The sequence below is a fragment of the Malania oleifera genome, chromosome 7, assembly GCF_029873635.1.
Source record: "Malania oleifera isolate guangnan ecotype guangnan chromosome 7, ASM2987363v1, whole genome shotgun sequence".
NCBI lineage: Eukaryota > Viridiplantae > Streptophyta > Magnoliopsida > Santalales > Ximeniaceae > Malania > Malania oleifera.
Genome location: NC_080423.1, coordinates 16,977,324 through 16,996,712, shown reverse-complemented (window position 1 = coordinate 16,996,712; position 19,389 = coordinate 16,977,324). Strand labels below are relative to the sequence as shown.

The 19,389-nt window shown below is 37.0% G+C and overlaps 1 protein-coding gene across 13 annotated transcripts in view; it reads left to right on the top strand.

Moving 5' to 3' along the window:
- Positions 1–1,793: 1,793 nt before the first annotated feature.
- The window catches only part of LOC131160183 (tRNA(His) guanylyltransferase 2-like), a 69,172-nt gene continuing 51,576 nt past the window's right edge, over positions 1,794–19,389 (top strand). The window contains exons 1-4 of one of the 13 annotated variants that reach the window (XM_058115579.1): positions 1,868–1,958; positions 9,801–9,829; positions 10,597–10,711; positions 15,593–15,776. In XM_058115579.1, the coding sequence (XP_057971562.1) occupies positions 15,607–15,776 (170 nt within the window). In that variant the 5' untranslated portion in view covers positions 1,868–1,958; positions 9,801–9,829; positions 10,597–10,711; positions 15,593–15,606. Of the gene's footprint in view, positions 2,292–9,800; positions 9,830–10,596; positions 10,712–15,592; positions 15,777–19,389 lie in introns of all 13 variants that reach the window. The other 12 variants (XM_058115582.1, XM_058115581.1, XM_058115576.1 and 9 more) reach the window with 12 other exon arrangements.

The window sequence follows — 19,389 nt, the reverse complement described above, 5'->3', positions numbered from 1 at the left end:
CTCTTCTTCGTTTGTAAGGACAGTGGTAGGTACTTGTTGTGTAGGTGGTGATGCTTTTTGGTTTTATAGGATTTCCTCAAGGTTTCCTTCAATTCTTCATAGGAAGGAGGTGAATTAGTCATGGACAATTGGTTTAGATGGCAAGGGTCGTAGGAGACCACCTACCTCCCCAACTTCGTGTGACTCACATAGGATGCTGGTTCACTCCTTCGAAAGCAACCTTCTTTGACCTCATCAGTGGCATATTCAAGATTGCAGGGATGACCATGTCGTCCCTAGTAGAGTCGTCAATTCTGTTGGTGCTGAAAAATGGATTTTTACTTCAGAGGATAGTAGAATGGAAGGTTGATGAAGACTTGTTATCACTTTTGAGATTCATAAGATGGAAATAGGCTTTTGAGAGGTCCCGAAAACCTTCAGGGGACATCTTTGATGCCTAAGTTAGTGAATAGATTTGGAGGAGTGAAAAGGAGAACATTTTTTTTTAAGAGATAGAGAGAGTTTTTAGGTTGATTGAGTGAACTTACCCTCCTTTTGAGTGTGAGCCCAACTTATGGGTTGCCTTTGGCTTCTCATGGCTTAATCACCTATTAGACATGGGCTTCCCACTAAGGACATGGATAGTTATTGATGAGTTAGTCACCGCCTACATAGGCGCGTTTGTACTCAACTGCATTGGTAGTTTTAATGGGTGGTTCCCACTTACTTCACTTTTTGGGCAATTGCCTTACTAAGGCAAGACAATCCTCTTATTGTAGTTTGTAGGTAACCTTCTCCACATATCTCGCACGTGTTAGGTAGCTCAGGGCAGCTCGATGAGTTCACGTCGACTAGACTTGTTTAGTAGCTTAGGGCAACTTGGCTAGGAGGGTAGCTTGATCAAGTCATGTATTCTATGTGCTTGGAAGCTTAGGGTAGCTTAATGAGGTCACGTGCATTGCCTGCCCATGTAGCTTAGGTTAACTCGACTATAAGGGCAACTTGGCTAGGTCATGTGCTTGGCATCTTGGGGCAGGTCGATTCTTAATCATGCATGTGACTCCCTATGATGGGGCCCACCCTAATTGATGCAACCCTATTCCCAAAACTGAATTAAAAATAAAATAAATATAATGATATGATAAATTTAAATAAAATATATCTTAAAAAAAGTAAAAACATATGACATTGCCTAAAAATAAAATTATAGGCTTAGAAAATTTTAAATTCAATTAAAAATTTAAAAACTTATCAATTGATCACCAAGTAAAAAAAAAAAAAAAAAAAAAAAAATATTAGGTAACAAATTACTATTTAGAAATTGCAATATATTTTTTAATAATTTATTAGAAGAAATAATGTATTGAGTTTTTAAAGTACAAAAATATTATTTTCGTTTGAAAGTAGGACCAAAAAATTCCTAAAACAAACAACTTTTTATATTATATACAAAATTATAAATATGTATAAATCAATTTATCGCAAAATTTAAATCTTTTAAAAGTAACACTAAACATTCCAAATTTTTTTACACCATAAAACAATGTAAATCATTTTACAAAAAAACAATAATAAAAAATGTATGTATTTTTTATATTTTTAATCCATAACTATAGATAAATATTGTAACTTAATATTTTACGTAATTCTAATTAAAGAATTCATGCTATATGAAAAGATTTTTAGAATTTTTCTATCCTTGCATTTACATGTTATCATAACAATATTTCACGCATATTATATCATAAAAATATTATTAATTTATTTAAAAAAAATTTAAAAGTTATAAATATATTTTATGTTAATTTAATTTTAGTTTTAGATTTAAATAATGGAGGACATTTGAGGGAGGAAACAAGTTAAACCCCGCCTGGTTTGCCCCCCGCGTGTGCTCGTTGGGGCAAAACATACGCACTCACAGATGCGCTCGCTGTTGCTTGCACGCTGCCGCTCTTGCTCCTTGGCTGCTGTTTGTTGAGGTCTTCTTCTTCTTCTTATTCTTCTTCTTCTTCTTCTTTATCAAGACGAAAGTTCAAGAACAAAACCGATGCAATATGTCAGTCTCTTCAGTCTCCTCCTCTCCTCTTAAGTATGGTACTTGAGGACATGGTATAACTTGCCGGCAGGTGAATGGTCAATGTGTATTTTGCCGCTCTATGTCGTGCTACCCCAAAAGTCCACTCATGGCAGACTGATACCCTTCAAGAACAACCTTATTTATGAGCAAGTTAGCAGTTATCTTTGTCTGTTTGGATTTTACCCTCTTTCTATCTCAACCGAGAATCAAGACCCCAAAACAAAGAGTTTCTGATGTTGGTTCAAGATCTTATCTGTGTTTTTTCTTTTGAAAATTGTTTTCACGAGGATATGGAATAGTTGAGGGTTTTTAATTACAATTCAATGGTTTTATGAATTAATTAATAATTTAAGGGTTTAGGGCCTAGAGAAGGTTTCAGGTATTAGACTTCTAGATTACGGATCTCTTTGGTGTTTTTGCTTTTTTACATTAGTAATTGGACTTATTTTTCTGAGTTTGTGTGTGTGTGTGTGTGTGTGTGGAGTTTATATATATATTCTTCCATTATTTTGGTGCTTAAAATCTGTGTTTAGTATTTCAAGAATTTAAAAGTAATTGTGAAATTGAGCGTTTGTAATGAATCTCCTAGTGTGAGCTAGATGATTTGATGAATTTCAATAAGAAAATGGAATGGATGAAATGAATGGATGAATTTCAATAAGAAAATGGAATGAATGGAATGAATAATTGAATGGAGATTTACTGAATGCAATAAAAATGGAAATGAAGCTATAGGTTGGCTGGTTCGAGAGAGCCACTCTCCAAAGAAATAAAGAAACAAATGGATTCCCAATTTTCTAACATCCTTATTCCCGCTGATCCTTAGCTTTATACATAGCAAATTCTAACTAACTACTCTAGAATACTCCCTGCGATCTACTACAGTTGGCCCCTTCACACGTAAGACAACAATGAGCCGTCAAGGGAGTTCGGCCCAGCACCCAGCCCAGGTGCCACGTGATCCACGCCTTGGCCCACGACGACTCGAGCTGCGAAGAGCTGACCTGCGAATGGCCGGCCTGCCCATGCGCTCACTCTGTTCAGCCTCTTCTGACGCCCCCAACTCAGCACCATCTGTCCGAGCTCCCCTGCAACTAGCCGTTCCGTCCGAGCCCCTCAAGCCCTCTGTTCGAGCTCCCCTGCGACTAGCTGTTCCGTCCGAGCCCCTTCGCGACGCGTCATCCTTCCGAGCCCCTTCTCCCCTCAAGTCGTCAGCTCGGAACCTTCCACCCAAGTCCCTTCTCCCCTCTGGTCGTCTGCTCGTAGCCTCCCGCCCGAGCCACTTCTCCTCTCTGGTCGTTTGCTCGGACTCCTCGACCTTCCTCTGTCTCTGCTCGTAGTAGCGTTTTATCATTATTTTTTTGATAAGTCAAACGGGCATTTTAATTTGAGGCTTGTAGATTGTGTTTAGTGTGCTGTTATGCACATTGAGATTAAAACAATTGATGATTATTCGATGTGATTTGAAAAATAATAACAAAACTTATTTTTAAAATTTTCTAAATTGTTTCAATCACTGTTGGAAATATATGTTGAAGAATTGTTTAAATGAATGAAATTAAAATTTGAATGGTTTTACATTATGTCTTGCCTGCCTGTGTTATTTTACATGGTGACATTTGTGTTGTTCTATTAGATCAATATGGGTTTTTGAACTCTTCATGTTTGTGGATGTGGTAGAATCAATGCGCAAGCGTAAAAATATCTATTGTGAACATACATGTATGATTCACAGCACTTAATTGGTGCTTGCAACCATTCTTTAAATTGAAATTTTGGAGTAAAAATAGTGAAATTGAAAAAATAAAATTTAAAAGAAACACATGAGCTTAAGACAGTTACATTGCATTTGGTTTGCGGAATTAGGGACGAAATGAAATCAAAATTTAAGCTTTGTTTCCCATTTGCATGTTTGGTTTCATACGTTCCAAATGAAATCATGATTCCACCCAGTGGAATTGCTATTCCAGGCCAAATGGGTAGGAATTGCTATTCGTTTCGTGGATTTGTTCCAAAATTTTCTACTTCCCTAAAATTCCTGTACCCTATGTTTGGGAGTATGGATTTGGAGCTTTGGATTTGGATTTGTGTGGATTTGGGAAAAATTCCAATATAAAATTATATTAAATTTTACTCAAACCCCCACAAATCCAAATCCAAAGCTTCAAATCCGTGCTCCGAAACACAACCTTAAAAAATTTGTTAAACCTTATTGTACCCTTAAAGATGTGTCATTAGCCATGTTTCCCCTTCCTTTGCTGTGGCCTTTGACCATCAAATTGCCTTTGCTAGTGACCATGGTTTGCAAAATAATAAAGATTATACACCATGGGTTGATGTAGGCCATCTTTAATGGCAATTGCTGCCGAGTGTTGACTCTCGTTCACATTGTGTTTGCTCTCTTCCCGGTGGCTCCTTCTAGAAGGTAGGCGGCCATGTTTGGAAAGCATTATTGTTACCTTGGGGCAAGTCCACATTTGTAATATTCCATCAGGGTGATATTCTAGTGAAGTCAATGTATTAATTTTCTAGTGAATGTTCATCATAACATTTGTTTGGCAAGGCCAAAAAGGTCGCTTATTCAATAGCGACTTATAATGTTTTTAATATCATCTTTTGAAGAATTTTATTTATATCAGATTATTAATTTTATTATAGTTGATAATTTAAATTTTAAAGGGTAGTTTTGAAATGAATATTTACCATTCCATTTTGAAAATTATTGCACCATTTACCATTCCATTTCGAAAATCATTCCACATTATTTTAGGTCTACCTGTACCCCTTTTACTACGACTAACAATAAATAGTTCAGTCCTCCCCACTTGTGCACTAGTTAGCCTACATTGCAGATGCCCAAACCATTTGAGACACCCCTCCCTTGTCTTATCTTTTACAAGTGCTATGCCTAACTTACCCCCAAATATTTATCTTTTAACGTTACACTGCTCATCCACCCTGATATTCTCATTTCGACGGCATTTACTTTTTGGATATGTTGTTTCTTATTTGCCCAAGATCCATATAGCATAGCTGGTCTTATAGCCGTTGTATAAAACCTTTCTTTTAATTTTAAAGGCATTCTACGATGACAAAACACAACTGAACCACTTTTCCATTTTACCCACCCTGCTTTAACTCTATGTATAACATCTTCTTGATTTCTCATTCAGCTTGTATGATGGGTCCAACGTATTGAAATCAAGTAGTAAAATAAATTTCTTGACCATTAAGTTTAATCTTTTCTCCAATATTTCTCCTACAGTAATTGAAATTACATTTCATATATTCCATCTTATTTCTACGTATCTTAAAATCTCTAGTTACTAAAGCTTCTCTCAATAATTCTGTGTTAGATTCTATTCCATTCCTAGTTTCATCAATCAAGACAATATCATCTTCAAGCAACATATACCATGGAACCTCATATTATATACTCTAGCAAATTCTTCTCATAGTTTCCTGGAGCGGGGTGCGTTTTGGGTTGTGGTATGAGTACGGGAACGGAGTTTGCTACTTAACATGTATGTGGTTGTTGGGTGGGTAGGCGAAGTTGGTGCGTCATATCGGATTGTAAACCACTTATTTGGGTGGATTAGTATATATGCTATCTTGGATCAAAGTGTGGTTTGTATTATTTACTTAGGATGGAATAATTACCGGCTGTACTCAAAGAAACAACTCTCTCTCTCCTCTATCACTCAAGCATCCACACGTCCCCCCTCCCCTGGCGGGGTCTGTTTGAATCCATTCACCATCGTGGCAGCAAAAAACCTCTTTTCTCTCCCATTGCAGGCTTCTTATTGGCAGGAAGCCCTCTTCTCTCTCTTTGTAGGTTTTGCAGGAGGAAGCCTTATTCTTTCTCTTGTCACAAAGCAGCAGCAGGAAGCCCCTTTCTCTCTCTCATTGCAGGCTTCACAGCCACAGAAAGCTCTTTTTTATGTCTCCCTGGCAGGCTTTGCAGCAGCAGTGAATATTTTTGCTTGATTTTTGAAATTTGTGAATATTTTTATATGATTTTTTATTTGAAAATGGTTAAGAAATCTGGGTCACCACTTTTGGGGAATTGGATCCCGACCCTCATGGATCCAGGATGCTATTGACACATGAATCAGTTTGTGTGATCCGGATTGGGGTTCTGGGGGATGGGCAGTGACCTAGGTAACTATGGTTCATCCATCACTAGCGTTAAAAGATAAGGGCCCAAAGCAGATCCTTTATGTACACCTATTGTGATTGGAAATTCCCTAGACTATCCATTCCACTTGTAGTCCCTACTCATTACTCTGTTGTACATATCCTTAATGACTTTATACTGATTGCATACTCCCTTTTTTTCCCCCTCTTTTTCTCTAAAATGCACCATAGAACTTTTCTAGGTACCCTATCATAGGTTTTCTCTATGTCAATAAAAACCATATGCAAGTCCCTCTTCTTTTCCCCAAACTTTTTCATTATTATTCTTAAAAAATATATAGCTTTTGTAGTCCATCTCCTAGGTATAAAACCTAATTGATTTTTTAAGACTCCCGTTTGTAACCTTAATCTTTGTTCAGTTACCCTTTTCCATAGTTTCATTGTCTAACTCTTATGTTTAATTCCATGATAGTTATTACAGTTTTGAATATCTCCTTTTATTTCATATATAGGTATTAAAGTGATTTTCCTCCACTCGTTTGACATTTTCTTAGTTTTTATAATTAAAAGGGCATCCCTAGGCCATAAGGCTCCCCACTTTGCGAGGGTAAGCGGCAGTTTGTCACAGTGTACGCAGCCTTACCTCTACTTTTATACGAAGAGGCTGTTTTCTTAATTTTTATACTTACGCTAAATAAATTAGTTAACCATATAATTCCATTATCACCTAAGCATTTCTTAATTTCAATTGTGATGTCATCTAGTCTTATGGCTTTTTGGTTTTTCATCTTGTATAATGCCAACTTAACTTCATTTACTCTAATTTTGCTAAAAAAGCTCAAATCTTTAGCTTTTTCCTCATTTTTAAATTCTAAGTTTAGGCTTAATACTTGGTTTTCATTAAATAGCTTATTATAGTAACTTTGCCATATTTCTTTATATATTCTTCTTTAACCAAGATACTATCTTTTTTTAGATAATAAAAGAATATATATTAAGAGAGAAAGAAGATACAAGCAATAGAGGATAAGGAATCCTTAATTAAAAAAAAAAAAAAAAATAAGACCACCCCAAACTAAAACTGCCCACAAACCAAACCACTATTACCCCCACCCAAGATCCTACTGAAGCCTGAACAAAACACTACCTAAGAAAGCCTCTCTTTAGACCTTACCCATCATATTTGATGGAATGCTGCAGATTAGCCAAATCCCGCTGCTCCTTCCTAGCCTTGATTATGCCTTCATTGAAGCAAACATCCTTTCCTTCTGAGTCTGCAAGCCACATACTTTTTTTGTCCAGCATATGTTGAATATGAAACACAAAATCAGATCTCCTTTTGCTCTATCTTATCTTCTGCCTCTTCTAATTCATCATTCCTCAAACCAAGGACTCCTTCTAGATCATCCGTTGGAGATGAAGAATGAGCCCCCATAAAATCTGAATTTTCTGATCCATAACCAAGTTGTTCATGAACCTTATCTAAGAAAAGCCCTTCATCAAATCAAAATCACTAACCGTATCACCCTCCTTATCTGATATGTCTCCTACTTTTTCTCCATCAAATTTTCCGCATTAACTCTTTTATTTAGGATTGTTTTCATTTCATTTGAGTTTTCAATGTAAAATTCACCATCATTGTTTTTTTTGAGGAGCTTAACTGGCCTTCCGTATGCCTTGAAACTCTTCTCAGTTGAATCATCCCTAATTTCCTTGCTCTTCTGCTTCCCATGAGTATAAACTTTTAATGTTGCTGCCTTATCCGCAGCCTGAGGCTCCTTTACCCCATCCATCCTTGCCTTGTCGTTACTAAATCTTGGAACATCTTGATTCCCGTTTTGAACATTCAAACCGTAATCCTCCACAAGAACCTCCATACACCAATCCTCCATAGGATCACCATTGGTAAATTCATCTATCTTCAATAAATCCCTTCCCCCATTTGTCTGCCTACTGATTAACTTCTCTTGTTGCTCATCCACGGAGTCTCCCCCTGTTGTAGAATAGGTACCACAATGTTGTTTCTCCACCGCCTCGCTTTGTCCAAGACCAAGTTTGTGGTGCCCATTTGTGCCATCACCCCTCTATGCAGCCACCTCTTCCAAACTTTGGGCCTTGTAATAAAGTGTTTTACTTGAAACCATGGACTGCTCAATGGAATTCTCCAATGGGCTTTTGCTCTAATATCTAGAAAAAGGACCTTGCAAAGCTTGAGATATGTCTTGGGTCTGCCCTAGAGAAAATAAGTTAGTTGGATCAGGTTGCGCTTTAAATACATTTGGGTCAAGGCCGTCAAGCCCAATAGCACCCATAGTTAATGCAAATTCAAAGTAATGTTTATGATCCCTGGCCCACCAACTCTAAGCTCACCGTTTTATTCTTGGGCTCTTGAACCTCAGCCCCCTCCACATAACGAACCCTAGTTGAAGCAGTGTCCATTGGACCATCTGCCACAACCATACTCATTGGGAATTGTGCTGTACCCCCACAGTTCCTGCAATGCCACCCATTGTATTGGAGAAGAAATAGATCGAATTGCGAGCTTAGTAAGTGCGCATTCAGGATCTTTTATTATATAATGAGCTATTACCCAGCCTAATTTTTAGGCTCCAAGCCAAGCTTGAACAAAAATGGGCTAAACTCATTTTGGCTCGTGAGCAGCTCGGTTTAGGCTCAATAATAAGCTCAAATTAGGAACAAAAGCCAGTTGTATATATTTATTTCTAATATTATATATTTTATTAATATATAGTTATTAATTTGTTAAATAAACTGAGTTGCTCATGAGCTGAAATGAGCAGAGCCCGTTTGTGTTCAAGCTCGGATCATTTACTAAACGAGCCTGAAAATTGGGTTTGTGAGTTGCTCATTTATATAATAAACAAGCCCTAATGAACTATTACCATGCTGAGCTCCTGAGCCGCTCATGAGCCAGCTTGGTTTGTTTGCAGCCCTACACCGACTCCAAGGCTTCAACGAAGCAGTGCCAATTTTCCACTTTCAACTCCCCTGGAATGAATATAGAGTTTCTCTTGTTGTTCGATTGTACTCCCACTTCCAAGAATTTCCATTTGCGAGTCGATCTACTCGCCACTTATAAAAGCAATCTACCAAATATTTTGTGGCAATAGAAATGCGTCAATCTGTAAATTAAGGGACATAAATCACACACCCACCTTGCTGTTGAAAGGGTGATCCTGATCCACCGATTTTTGACTTAGGATCTCTCATCCACATGAACAAAACGCCCTTCCCCAATTTTTCCAAATGGATTGAAAGTCTTGCTTTCGATCTGCACCGACTTGAGGAGATTCTCCTCCATATGTTCCTTCAATTATATCCATGGACGAAGGAGTACTTCCGTAAGAGAGAGAGAGCCCACAGTGTGCTTCGGCATTATTGGAAAAATTGAGAAGTTAGCTTACTAGAAGTGAGCTTTAACCAATATATTATCATCCTCATTTTTTATACATTTTACATTACCTAAAGTGCTTGCTCTTTCTTTCTCTAGCTTTAGCAAGTTTAAATGTCTCTTTCCCCTTCTTTTGTATCTAATCTAGCATATACATAATAGCTTATTGAACTAAACATTTCTACAATTTTACAGAATATGAAAAGAAAGACAAACAACAAGAGGTTAGAATCCTTCTACCTTTCACCTTATTCATTATTATTCAAACTCTAAACACTACATGCAATGGAAGCTTGTATGACACCAAGCACAAAGTGCCCTGCTGCTGCCTAGTCTCAAATCTTACTGCTGTCTACCCACTAACTCACTGCTGTCAGCCTCCTCACAGCCCTGCCCCCTGAGATCATCACCTCTTGCTTCTTCCAGTTCCCTGCCAACCCACCTTATGGGCAAACCTTTTTTTTTTTTTTTTGCATGCCAGCTGGCAGATTCTCCAACAGGTGACTCATTATCAATTTCATATGTATGCATGTATATGTTGCCTTCCTCAAATTTTGGCCAACGATATTTGATCATGGGTCTTTCTCTCTCTCTCCATGAATTTGGGTGAATGTTTGAGTCAACAATTTGCCCCTGCTTGCTTGATTCGTTTTTTATTTCCCTTGATTTTTAAGTAAACTTTTATTGTTAGCATTCAAATTTTTATCGGATTTCAAGGTAGGGGGAGCCTCAGTGGGAGGCGAGGCCTTAGATGATATAGGGTAGGGATTTTGCCTCATGGCAAAGACGGGGCAATAGGTGGGGCTGGACTTTCTAGGTGGGATGGTGATGGTATTGACTATCCCACCCTAGATTTGCCTCGTTTGCCTTCCTACTTGGCTTAGGGTTGTTCAATGTAAAATTTGGTAACTTTGGTATGCAAGGGAATTGCAGGGATGCTAATGTTGCAACTAGAGTATCACATGAAAATCATTGGAAGTTCCTTTTGCAGGTAAATGATTTCATAAAGTGGGAAATGGTTGTAATGGTTGCTTTTGGAAGGACTTTTGTCTTGGTGAAGTATGTTTCTTAATTGCCTCCTCTATTTTTCGCCTTCACTTCATAAGGTGCAAATTTCTTCTTTTCTGATTACTAATAGCACTTATATTTCTCTCGATCCTCAATTTTTTTGGAATCTGCATAGGGATGGAGGAGCTTTCCTCACTTTTGAGTAACTAAATTTGTTGTATTCCTACGACTATTCTCATTGCAGGGATGTTAGGATTTTGTGTTTTTGTGCTTTTGTGATTTTTTTTTTCTTGTAAATCTTTCTATAATTGTTCTTTTCTTCTTGCTAGTCGAGTGTGGATAGTTAACTCCTTAAAATATCAAGGCTTTTGTATGGACGACCATTCTTAGGTTTAGTTTGGCCACCCCTGTGGTTTTTTAGAAGGAGTTGATGAAAAGGAGCTCATTCAAACAATTGCAGAAGTTGTTTGGCCCCTCTGTAGAAAAGGAACTATTGAAAAGAAAAAGCTGGTGTCGAGTGTTTGTTAAAAAAGATATAATCGATTGAAATGTTTGAAATGACTAAAATGCATGTGCTATCAAAAACTATTTTTATTTATAATAATATTAATATTATAAATTTTAGAAATTAACATATTTGGAACTTTTTGATTTGGGATTATGAAAAAAAAGGAAAAAAAATATGGGCGGGAGAGGGTGGGGAAGTTGAGTGGGTAATTTTGTAATATTAAAAAATTATTAGGAACACCCATGCAATAGAATTATCTTCCAACAAGGAAGCCAGAATTTTGCTTTTAAAAGCTTCATATTTCTAGCTTTTAAAAATTCCCCAAAAAAGCTAAAATCTGGCTTTTAAAAAAGTCAGAAAAGCTGTTTACCAAACATATTTTACCCAGCTTTTGCTTTTAAAAAGTAGAAGTTAGGTAAAAGTTGGGGGGGGGGGGGGGAATCAACCTGAACAGAGTTAACAACAACAATTTGCTACTGGTTACAAGACCATATATGATTATCTCTCTTGATATATGCATTATGTGTTACACTAACAGTGAGGATCATTCTGATTTATTTCTTAACTACTCGTTGCTTGGTGCTTATGAAACAGACTTTTCAATCTATTGTGGGAGTGTTGGGTTTACCTTACATTCTTTGGAAGCTTTTTTGTTGATTGGATATAGAGGCTTTAGGAGATGAAAGCATCTTGGTTTTTGTGGCTGAGTGCATTTTGTGCTGTTTTATGGGTCCTTTGGCTGGAGAATTTTTTTTTTTGGATTTTTAGAGGTTGTACTTCCTCTCATGATTTTGACATGGGGCAGAATTGATTATTTTGCTTCCTTGTGGGTTTTCGTCATAGGGTGTTTTCGCAGCATGTTTCGTAGATAACCAGTGGAATTTTTCTTCCCCTTTCTACGTTCTTCTTTCGTAATAAATTTCTTTTTCTATAAAAAACCCTATAGTTACATATCCAACTAGGATACAGCTTGCTTGTGAAGTAAAGAATTCCTAAAGCCAATCCGTGACATAACTAGCACATATTTTGACAAATTGACTTAACGAGGTCTCTTGAAAAAGTTAGTCTATGAAAAGAACTTAAAATTATGAAAATTACAACTCTGCCTCCTTAAAAAAAATCATAAAATTACAACTCGAACATGTAAAGTTATAAAATTACAACTCTGTTAGTCTGCCCTCTCCAGAAACAATACTTAAGATAAAAAATGAAGCATTTAAACTTTTCTTGATCCTTTTATTGCTTGGATCATTGGTTAAGAATTGTGTTCAGAGTCTGGTGACAATATTGAGCATCTTTTTCTCCCTTGTAGGGTGGCCAAGTAGGCTAAGCAGCTCTTAGACAACCTTTTTTTTTTTTTTAAATAAAAATTTTGACAAGGATAGGGTATTTCCACATACTGTTGAAGTGTTTTTGTCTTTTTGATAGTGAGGTTCTAAGGTTTTGGGAGGAGTAAGAAAGGATGCGTTATGGAAGTGTGCAGTATTTGTTCTCTTTTGGACTTTGTTGCTTGGGAGGTATGCAAGGATCTTAAATGGCTAATCAACATCTTCACATTTATTATGGAATAGAGTCGTTTTTGTTGCCTTTTTTAAGATTATTCTTTAGAGTCTTTTTAAGGGAATTTTGTTGATTGACATCCAAGGGAAGGAAGGGAACTTTATTGTAATGGCGTCTTCTTGTTTTAGGAGATCTTATTCTTTGTTATTTGTAATTCTCTTTCTTTTTTGTTAACGAAATTCTTCTTCCATCTAAAAAAATCTTTGATTAAGAATTAAGTAAAGAAGATTGGTTTTAATAATGCAGCAGTTGAATTCATAAATAGGCCTATCTTGTTTTTATCATTATAAGCTATTTTCTTGCTTGTGCTTGTCATTCATACATTTGTGTAATTGAGTTGGATTCTAGGCTTTGTTCATGATTTCTTGTTAGCTAGTATATTGGCTTGTTATAATAGTCTTTATGTGTTTAATGAGCATATTTGTGTAATTTTGTGTTCCAAAAAGCAAAGAAGCTCAATTTCATTATTTTTCCAGGTTGTGTGGAATGTATGAGCTTTAGTATTGACTTTTTCTTTTTCTTTCTATAACCGATGTATATAATTTCTGTAGTTGTTGAAGAATTGGAAAATGGAAAATCTGATCACAATAATAGGTCTTTCCCTCTATTTATAATATATGCCAAGTACATAATGATGATCATATAACCCTTACTAACAGACTAACTCATGCTTACTAACACAGCAATAACATATAGTGGTAACACTAAATAGCTACAAGTTGTAGTAACATTCCCCTCTAAGTTGGAGCATAGATATCATATCCTCCTAGCTTGTTACAAATGGCCTTATCTAAGACCTCCCAAGGCTTTAGTGAATAAATCAGTGAGTTGGAATTTGTACTTCATGTCAGTCATTGTAATGAGCTTCTGCACAATTTCTCTCGCACAAAGTGACAGTCAAAATATGTTTTGTCTGCTCAAGAAAGATTGGGTTGGAGGCAATTTGAACAGCAGCTTGATTATCATACATGAACTCCATAGGTTGCAAATGTGGAAAACCAAGTTCTTCTAACATGTTCGTTAGCAAATACGCTCACATGTAGTGGAGGCCACGATACTCTGATTCAACACTTGACTAGGCCACTACAGTTTGTTTCTTTTTCAGGATACCAAGTTACCACTAACAAAGCACAATATTCGGTTATGGATCTTCTGTCGAAAGGTGACCCAACCCAATCTTTATCTTTATATCCTTTAACATAAGTGTGACCCTGATCTTTATATAAGAGATCTCTCCTAGTTGCATCTTTCACATGTTTGCATCCCAGTGACTTATTCTCGAAGAATCAAGAAATTGGCTCATAATACTTGTTGCAAAAGATAGATCAGATTGATTGATTGAGAGGGAATTGAACTTTCCAACAAATCTCCAATTATCCAACAAATTATCCACATATTTACTTTGTCTATCCCCTTAACTGGCCAACAAATCATCCACATATTTACTTTGTCTATCCCCTTAACTGTAGTAGTGGACCCGTAGGGTAACTTGAGGTAGACTTTTAGAATACTGGAGGGCAGAAAAGAAATTAGTTACATTTATCATATGGTCAGTGGCGGTACAATCGACTACCCTAGGACTAGTGGGATGATACTAGATATAACTTATAGGCTGTAGGATTACCTTTCTGAGCAACAGATGCAATGTGATGAGACGCTTGTTAGGATGTCTGATATTGCAGGAATCTTGAATACTCCTCCTATGAGACAGCTATAGTACATTGTTTTCACCAGTGGCTGAACAAGTGACTGACTAGGGAAACATACTTTTGGGATTTGAGACTCCATCCCAACACACACAACCTTGATACAGTTGCAAATCAGAAATACACAGCGAACAACATGCTTTTGGGATTCATGGATTCCATCCCAGATTCACAATGCAGACAACCTTGGACAATTGGAGCAAACCACAAGCACATGGTGAACAAGATAAAAACAAATCACAAAAGCAGCAATACTACTGCTTCAAGCCCCAATAAACTCATTAAACATTGACAAACAGATTCAGGCATTATCAAACAATCATTCCCCGAATGCCGCACATGAGCAACTAAAACCATCCCTAAAAGCTTTGATAATATGTTTATATAGGGATTCAAAAAGTCGAGGAGCAACTCATTGCCAGAAACATGCTTGTAAGAACCTTCATGCCCTGGCATGGGTTGGCCTTGCCTGCCTTTGACAGGCGTCTAATGGTGTGTGGTAGGAAATCCAGCAATGGGATTTCAGTAATGGGCAGATTGCCAATGTCTGTGGGTGGCTATGGCGTCGGTTTTGCAAAATTCATAATGCTGCATCTGGGAGCATGGGTTTTAGACCTTGGATTCTGATTTGGGTGGATTTGGACAAAATTGCAATACAATTTTATATTACATCTTAGCCAAATCTAATTTAAATCCAAGGCCTCTCCAAACAATAGGGTAAGGGTTTTTGTGTTCCTGAACTCGCAGTGTCGTCCAAGAAATTTCTGGCGACTGCTGTGGCTTCCGGCAGCTGCTGGCTGTTTTTCAGGCCTATGGTGGTGCTGGTAATTCTTCTATGATGGTTACACATGCAGCGGATTTCTGGCTCTAGGCTTCAGCTTTGGTGGTGGTTGTAGCAATTAGTGTTTTAGGTCTTGGAATCATGCTCTGTACTATGTTGAAGAATTGGTAAAAAGAAAGACCTAATCACAACGATTGTTCTTTTCCTCTATTCATAATATATGCTAAGTACATGACAATGACCATATTACATTACTAACTCACGCTTGCTAACACAACGATAATGCACAGCGGCAACACTAAATAACTACAGTTAGTAACAGTAGTTACATTTATCTGTTGGCTAATCCTTAGTCATTGCATATGTTACTTGAACTACTACTATAAAACACATTCAAGGAATGATGTGGTTCTTGTTATTGTAGGTTTTCATTATCGCATGCAAAAGTATTTTGGTTGTTGTTCTGCACGAAGAATCAAAGCAAAAGAGGTATTTGATGTTGATATGGCAAATAGCAAGTATGAGTATGTGAAGTCATTTGAAGTTGAAGATGAAGTGATGCTACCCAATTTGATTGTTGTTCGAATATATGGACGTGATTTTCGAAGGTAAGATCAATTTGCTGAATCTCTGAAGACAATTTATAGAACCTATAGTTGTAGAGTGTTTCTCTGAATGATGTTTCAATATGTATATTGCTCAGTTCGTCAGTTGTACGTAGCTTGCCTCCTTTTTTTTTGGGATTCAAAACTGTATTTTAAAACCTAAAACAATGAAACTGATGACCTTTATTTGCTTGCTAATCTGCACGCAGGATAGCTTCACTTAATGATTAATGCAAAGTCAACTTGGGAAAAGAACAAATGTCTCACATAACCATGCATAGCTTCCACAGGTTCTGTACGAACCAGCAGACAGTCACTAATCAACTTGGAATCCCCTTCAGCATGAATTATTGCAATTTTCCCCTCCTTTGTTGATATGAACTTTTGTCTCCTTGTTCCTTTCACTCATATCTCCTTGGAGTAGGGTGTAGATTTAGGGTCGGTGGAGAGAATTGTGTAGAGATGTCACATTGCCTTCTCGTGTTATCTTTTTGGTATATTGTGATTTCCTCCCTTTTTGGAAACTCAGGCTATCTTGCATTTGCTAATTTCCTACTCTACATCATTTTCTTTTCTGTGTTTAGCATAATTTTTGATATGTAAGAACATTTTATCTGAAAGCTTTCTGAATGTAAATACCTAAAATTACCATTTTGCCATAGATGTCAAAATTTGCTCATATGAATTTTCTTGCACAAAATTATGAATGAATTCATGAATTGTTAACCGTCTTATGTTTGGGCCTTTTGCACTCGAGTTGTTGAGCCTTCTCACTCTTTCACTCTCATAAATTTCTCTAGCTTTCAAGGATTCCATCTGGCTATTTAAAATTTTCTGGTGCTGTCCCTCACACTTGAGCTTCTTGAGGGCATTTGGTATGCAGCATTGAAAACATTCTCATAGAGTGACATTCTCCAGAATCCCATTTTGGGGAGTGGGATGCTTGCCTCATGGGAGTATTTTATGTTTGGCTTGCATTGTTAGATTCCTAGGAATTACACAGGATTCCCACATCAATTTTTGGTTCAACATGGGCATCCAGACACAATTTCAAGAAGATGGCCATTATACCCTTGGCATGTGTATGATCAATATATGAATAATAATTATGTTTTCAACACAAAAACCTACTAAGAATATGTACTTAATTAAGGGCAATAATATAGTGTCTAAATATTAACCATTATGTTATATTAATTTTACAATAACAATGATAACAACAACAACAACAGCAACAACAAGGTGGGGATATTAATTTAACAGAATAATAATATTTTATTTTATTAGTAATTTATTATTTTAAATATAATATAGAGTGTAATGATACCATGGTTTTAAAACTCGGACTGCTGACGAACCTATTGAAGCCCCTGGGTTTCCGGATCAGTTGAATTGGTGGGTCAAACCAGCGGCTAAGATGAGGCAGGGGATGAAATTTCTTAATTATGCTTAGGTTAGTGTTGACCATTTGAAGAGCACACATAATCAAATAGAAAATTTAGTCAAAAGGGGGTTTTGCTTATCATTCCTTCAAGAGAATGTCTTCCCGTCCAAGTTGTTAATGAGTTTGCTCCTGTTTGAGAAAGGTATGGCTGAGAATGACCTTTTTATGGAAGATCAAGAGGGTCCCACATCCTAAAGAGGTATATTACTGTTCCTTGCTTGTCAAGTTATAATCTTAATTCTTATTCCAACTAGGAACCTCAAAAACTCCTAGAGGGGATGGGAATTAAGATGCTGAACCCTTTAGGCAAAAGAGATGAAGTGGTAGTTTCTCCTAAAGTATATGAGAGGAATAAAAAGAAGGTACAAAAAGAATTGAAAAGTTAGCTACTTTGCTGAACTATGGAGAGGGTCGAGGTGGGGGAAGGGAAGTGGTTAAATCATGAAGATCATTAGTTGGAATGTTAGGGGGTTATGGGATTTGAGAAAGAGTGGCCTTATTAGGGAAATCTTGAATAGGAGCTCTCTTGATATTGTTTTTATTCAAAAACCTAAACTTGAGAGCGTGGATGGTGGTGTGATTCATAGTGCTCAGAAGAGCAAGTTTTAGGGGATTTTTTTTTTGATAATAAAAGAAGAATTCATTAATAGAATAAGAATATACATCCAGGAGAATAAGACATCTCCCTAACATAAAAAAGTCTGGAAAATCCAGATAAAAAACACAAAGGAACAACCTACAGTCTAAAAAGAAAAATATAAAAAAAGCCATCCCAAACTAACACTCCAACACATAATGCCAACAGTGCCGAATATCAGAAAAGTTCACCCCCTTCCACACACCAAAAGAAGCCAAATATATCTTTTCCCAAATCAACACCTGAGCCGACTTCTTCCCTAGAAAAATGCGCGCATTATGCTCCATCCACACCCCTCTAAAAATTGCCAAAAAAGCACATTTCCAAAGCGCTGCCCTTTCTTTTTTCCTGCCAGATCCAGCAAAAGTCACTGCCAAAAAATCCTCCACTATCTTAGAAATCACCCAACATTTGCCTAAACTACCAAGTAGCTTATTCTAAACACTCCAAGCATAGTCACAATGAATGAACAAATGCAATGATGATTCTTAACAATTAAAGTAGAGAACACATGTCTAGAGATATAGCCTTTAAAGGTCTCCTAACTTGAAAAAAATTATTGGTATTAATTCTATCAAGCGCAACTAACCAGATAAAAACCTTAACTTTAAAGGGGGACTTTAGCCTTCTAAATGGAACTGTAGAGCATAAAAGAAAAATTCGACATATTAAAAAAGTCACAAAAAGGTTTACACGAATAAACCCCCGAAGGATCCTGAGACCAAGACCGCCTATCCTCTTCCGAAGAAAAACAGCATTTATTCAACAAGACTAGCATAGAGGATAGCTCTCCCATCTCCTTATCATTTAACGATCTGCGGAAGTGGAAATCCCAAGAAAGTAAAGGATTGCCTGAATCAACAATAGAAGAAGAAATGGACTCATCTTGCCCTGAGCTCAGGCCAAAAAGGCGTGGGAAAGAGGTGGATAAAATTACAATCTCCAACCTAGGATCTTTCTAAAATCAGATATTACTACCTCTACCCACCAGGAATTTAATATAGGGAATGAAGAGGGAATAACTCTGAGAGATAGCTTTCCACGGACTCTTTGAAACATCTAAATCTCATATTAGTATCCTACTCATTCCTATCTAATCCATATGTACTTTAACAACCACATGCCACAAAGAGGAATTCTGTAGCAAAAACCACCAAAGCCGTTTAGCCAAAAGGGCTGTGTTTTTAGACACCAAATTTCTTATACCCAAACCACCCTCCTGTTTAGACCTACCCACCACTCCCCAACTAACTAGATGATCCCTACTACTCCCTACCCTGACCACAAAAAATCCCTCATAATCTTCTCAATCTTATTAGCAACCCTTTGCTGGAATCTTAAAAAATCAAGAGGAAATATAAAAGGATACTAGAGAGGCAGGCCTAGATAAGAGTAATTTTACCACCAAGAGAAAAAAAGCACCATTCCACCCATCCAATGTCTTAGAAACCTTTTCTACGACAAGATCCCAAAAACTAGCAGGCCTAGGGTTACCCCTCAAAGGAACCCCAAGATAGACAGCTGCCAGATCAAAA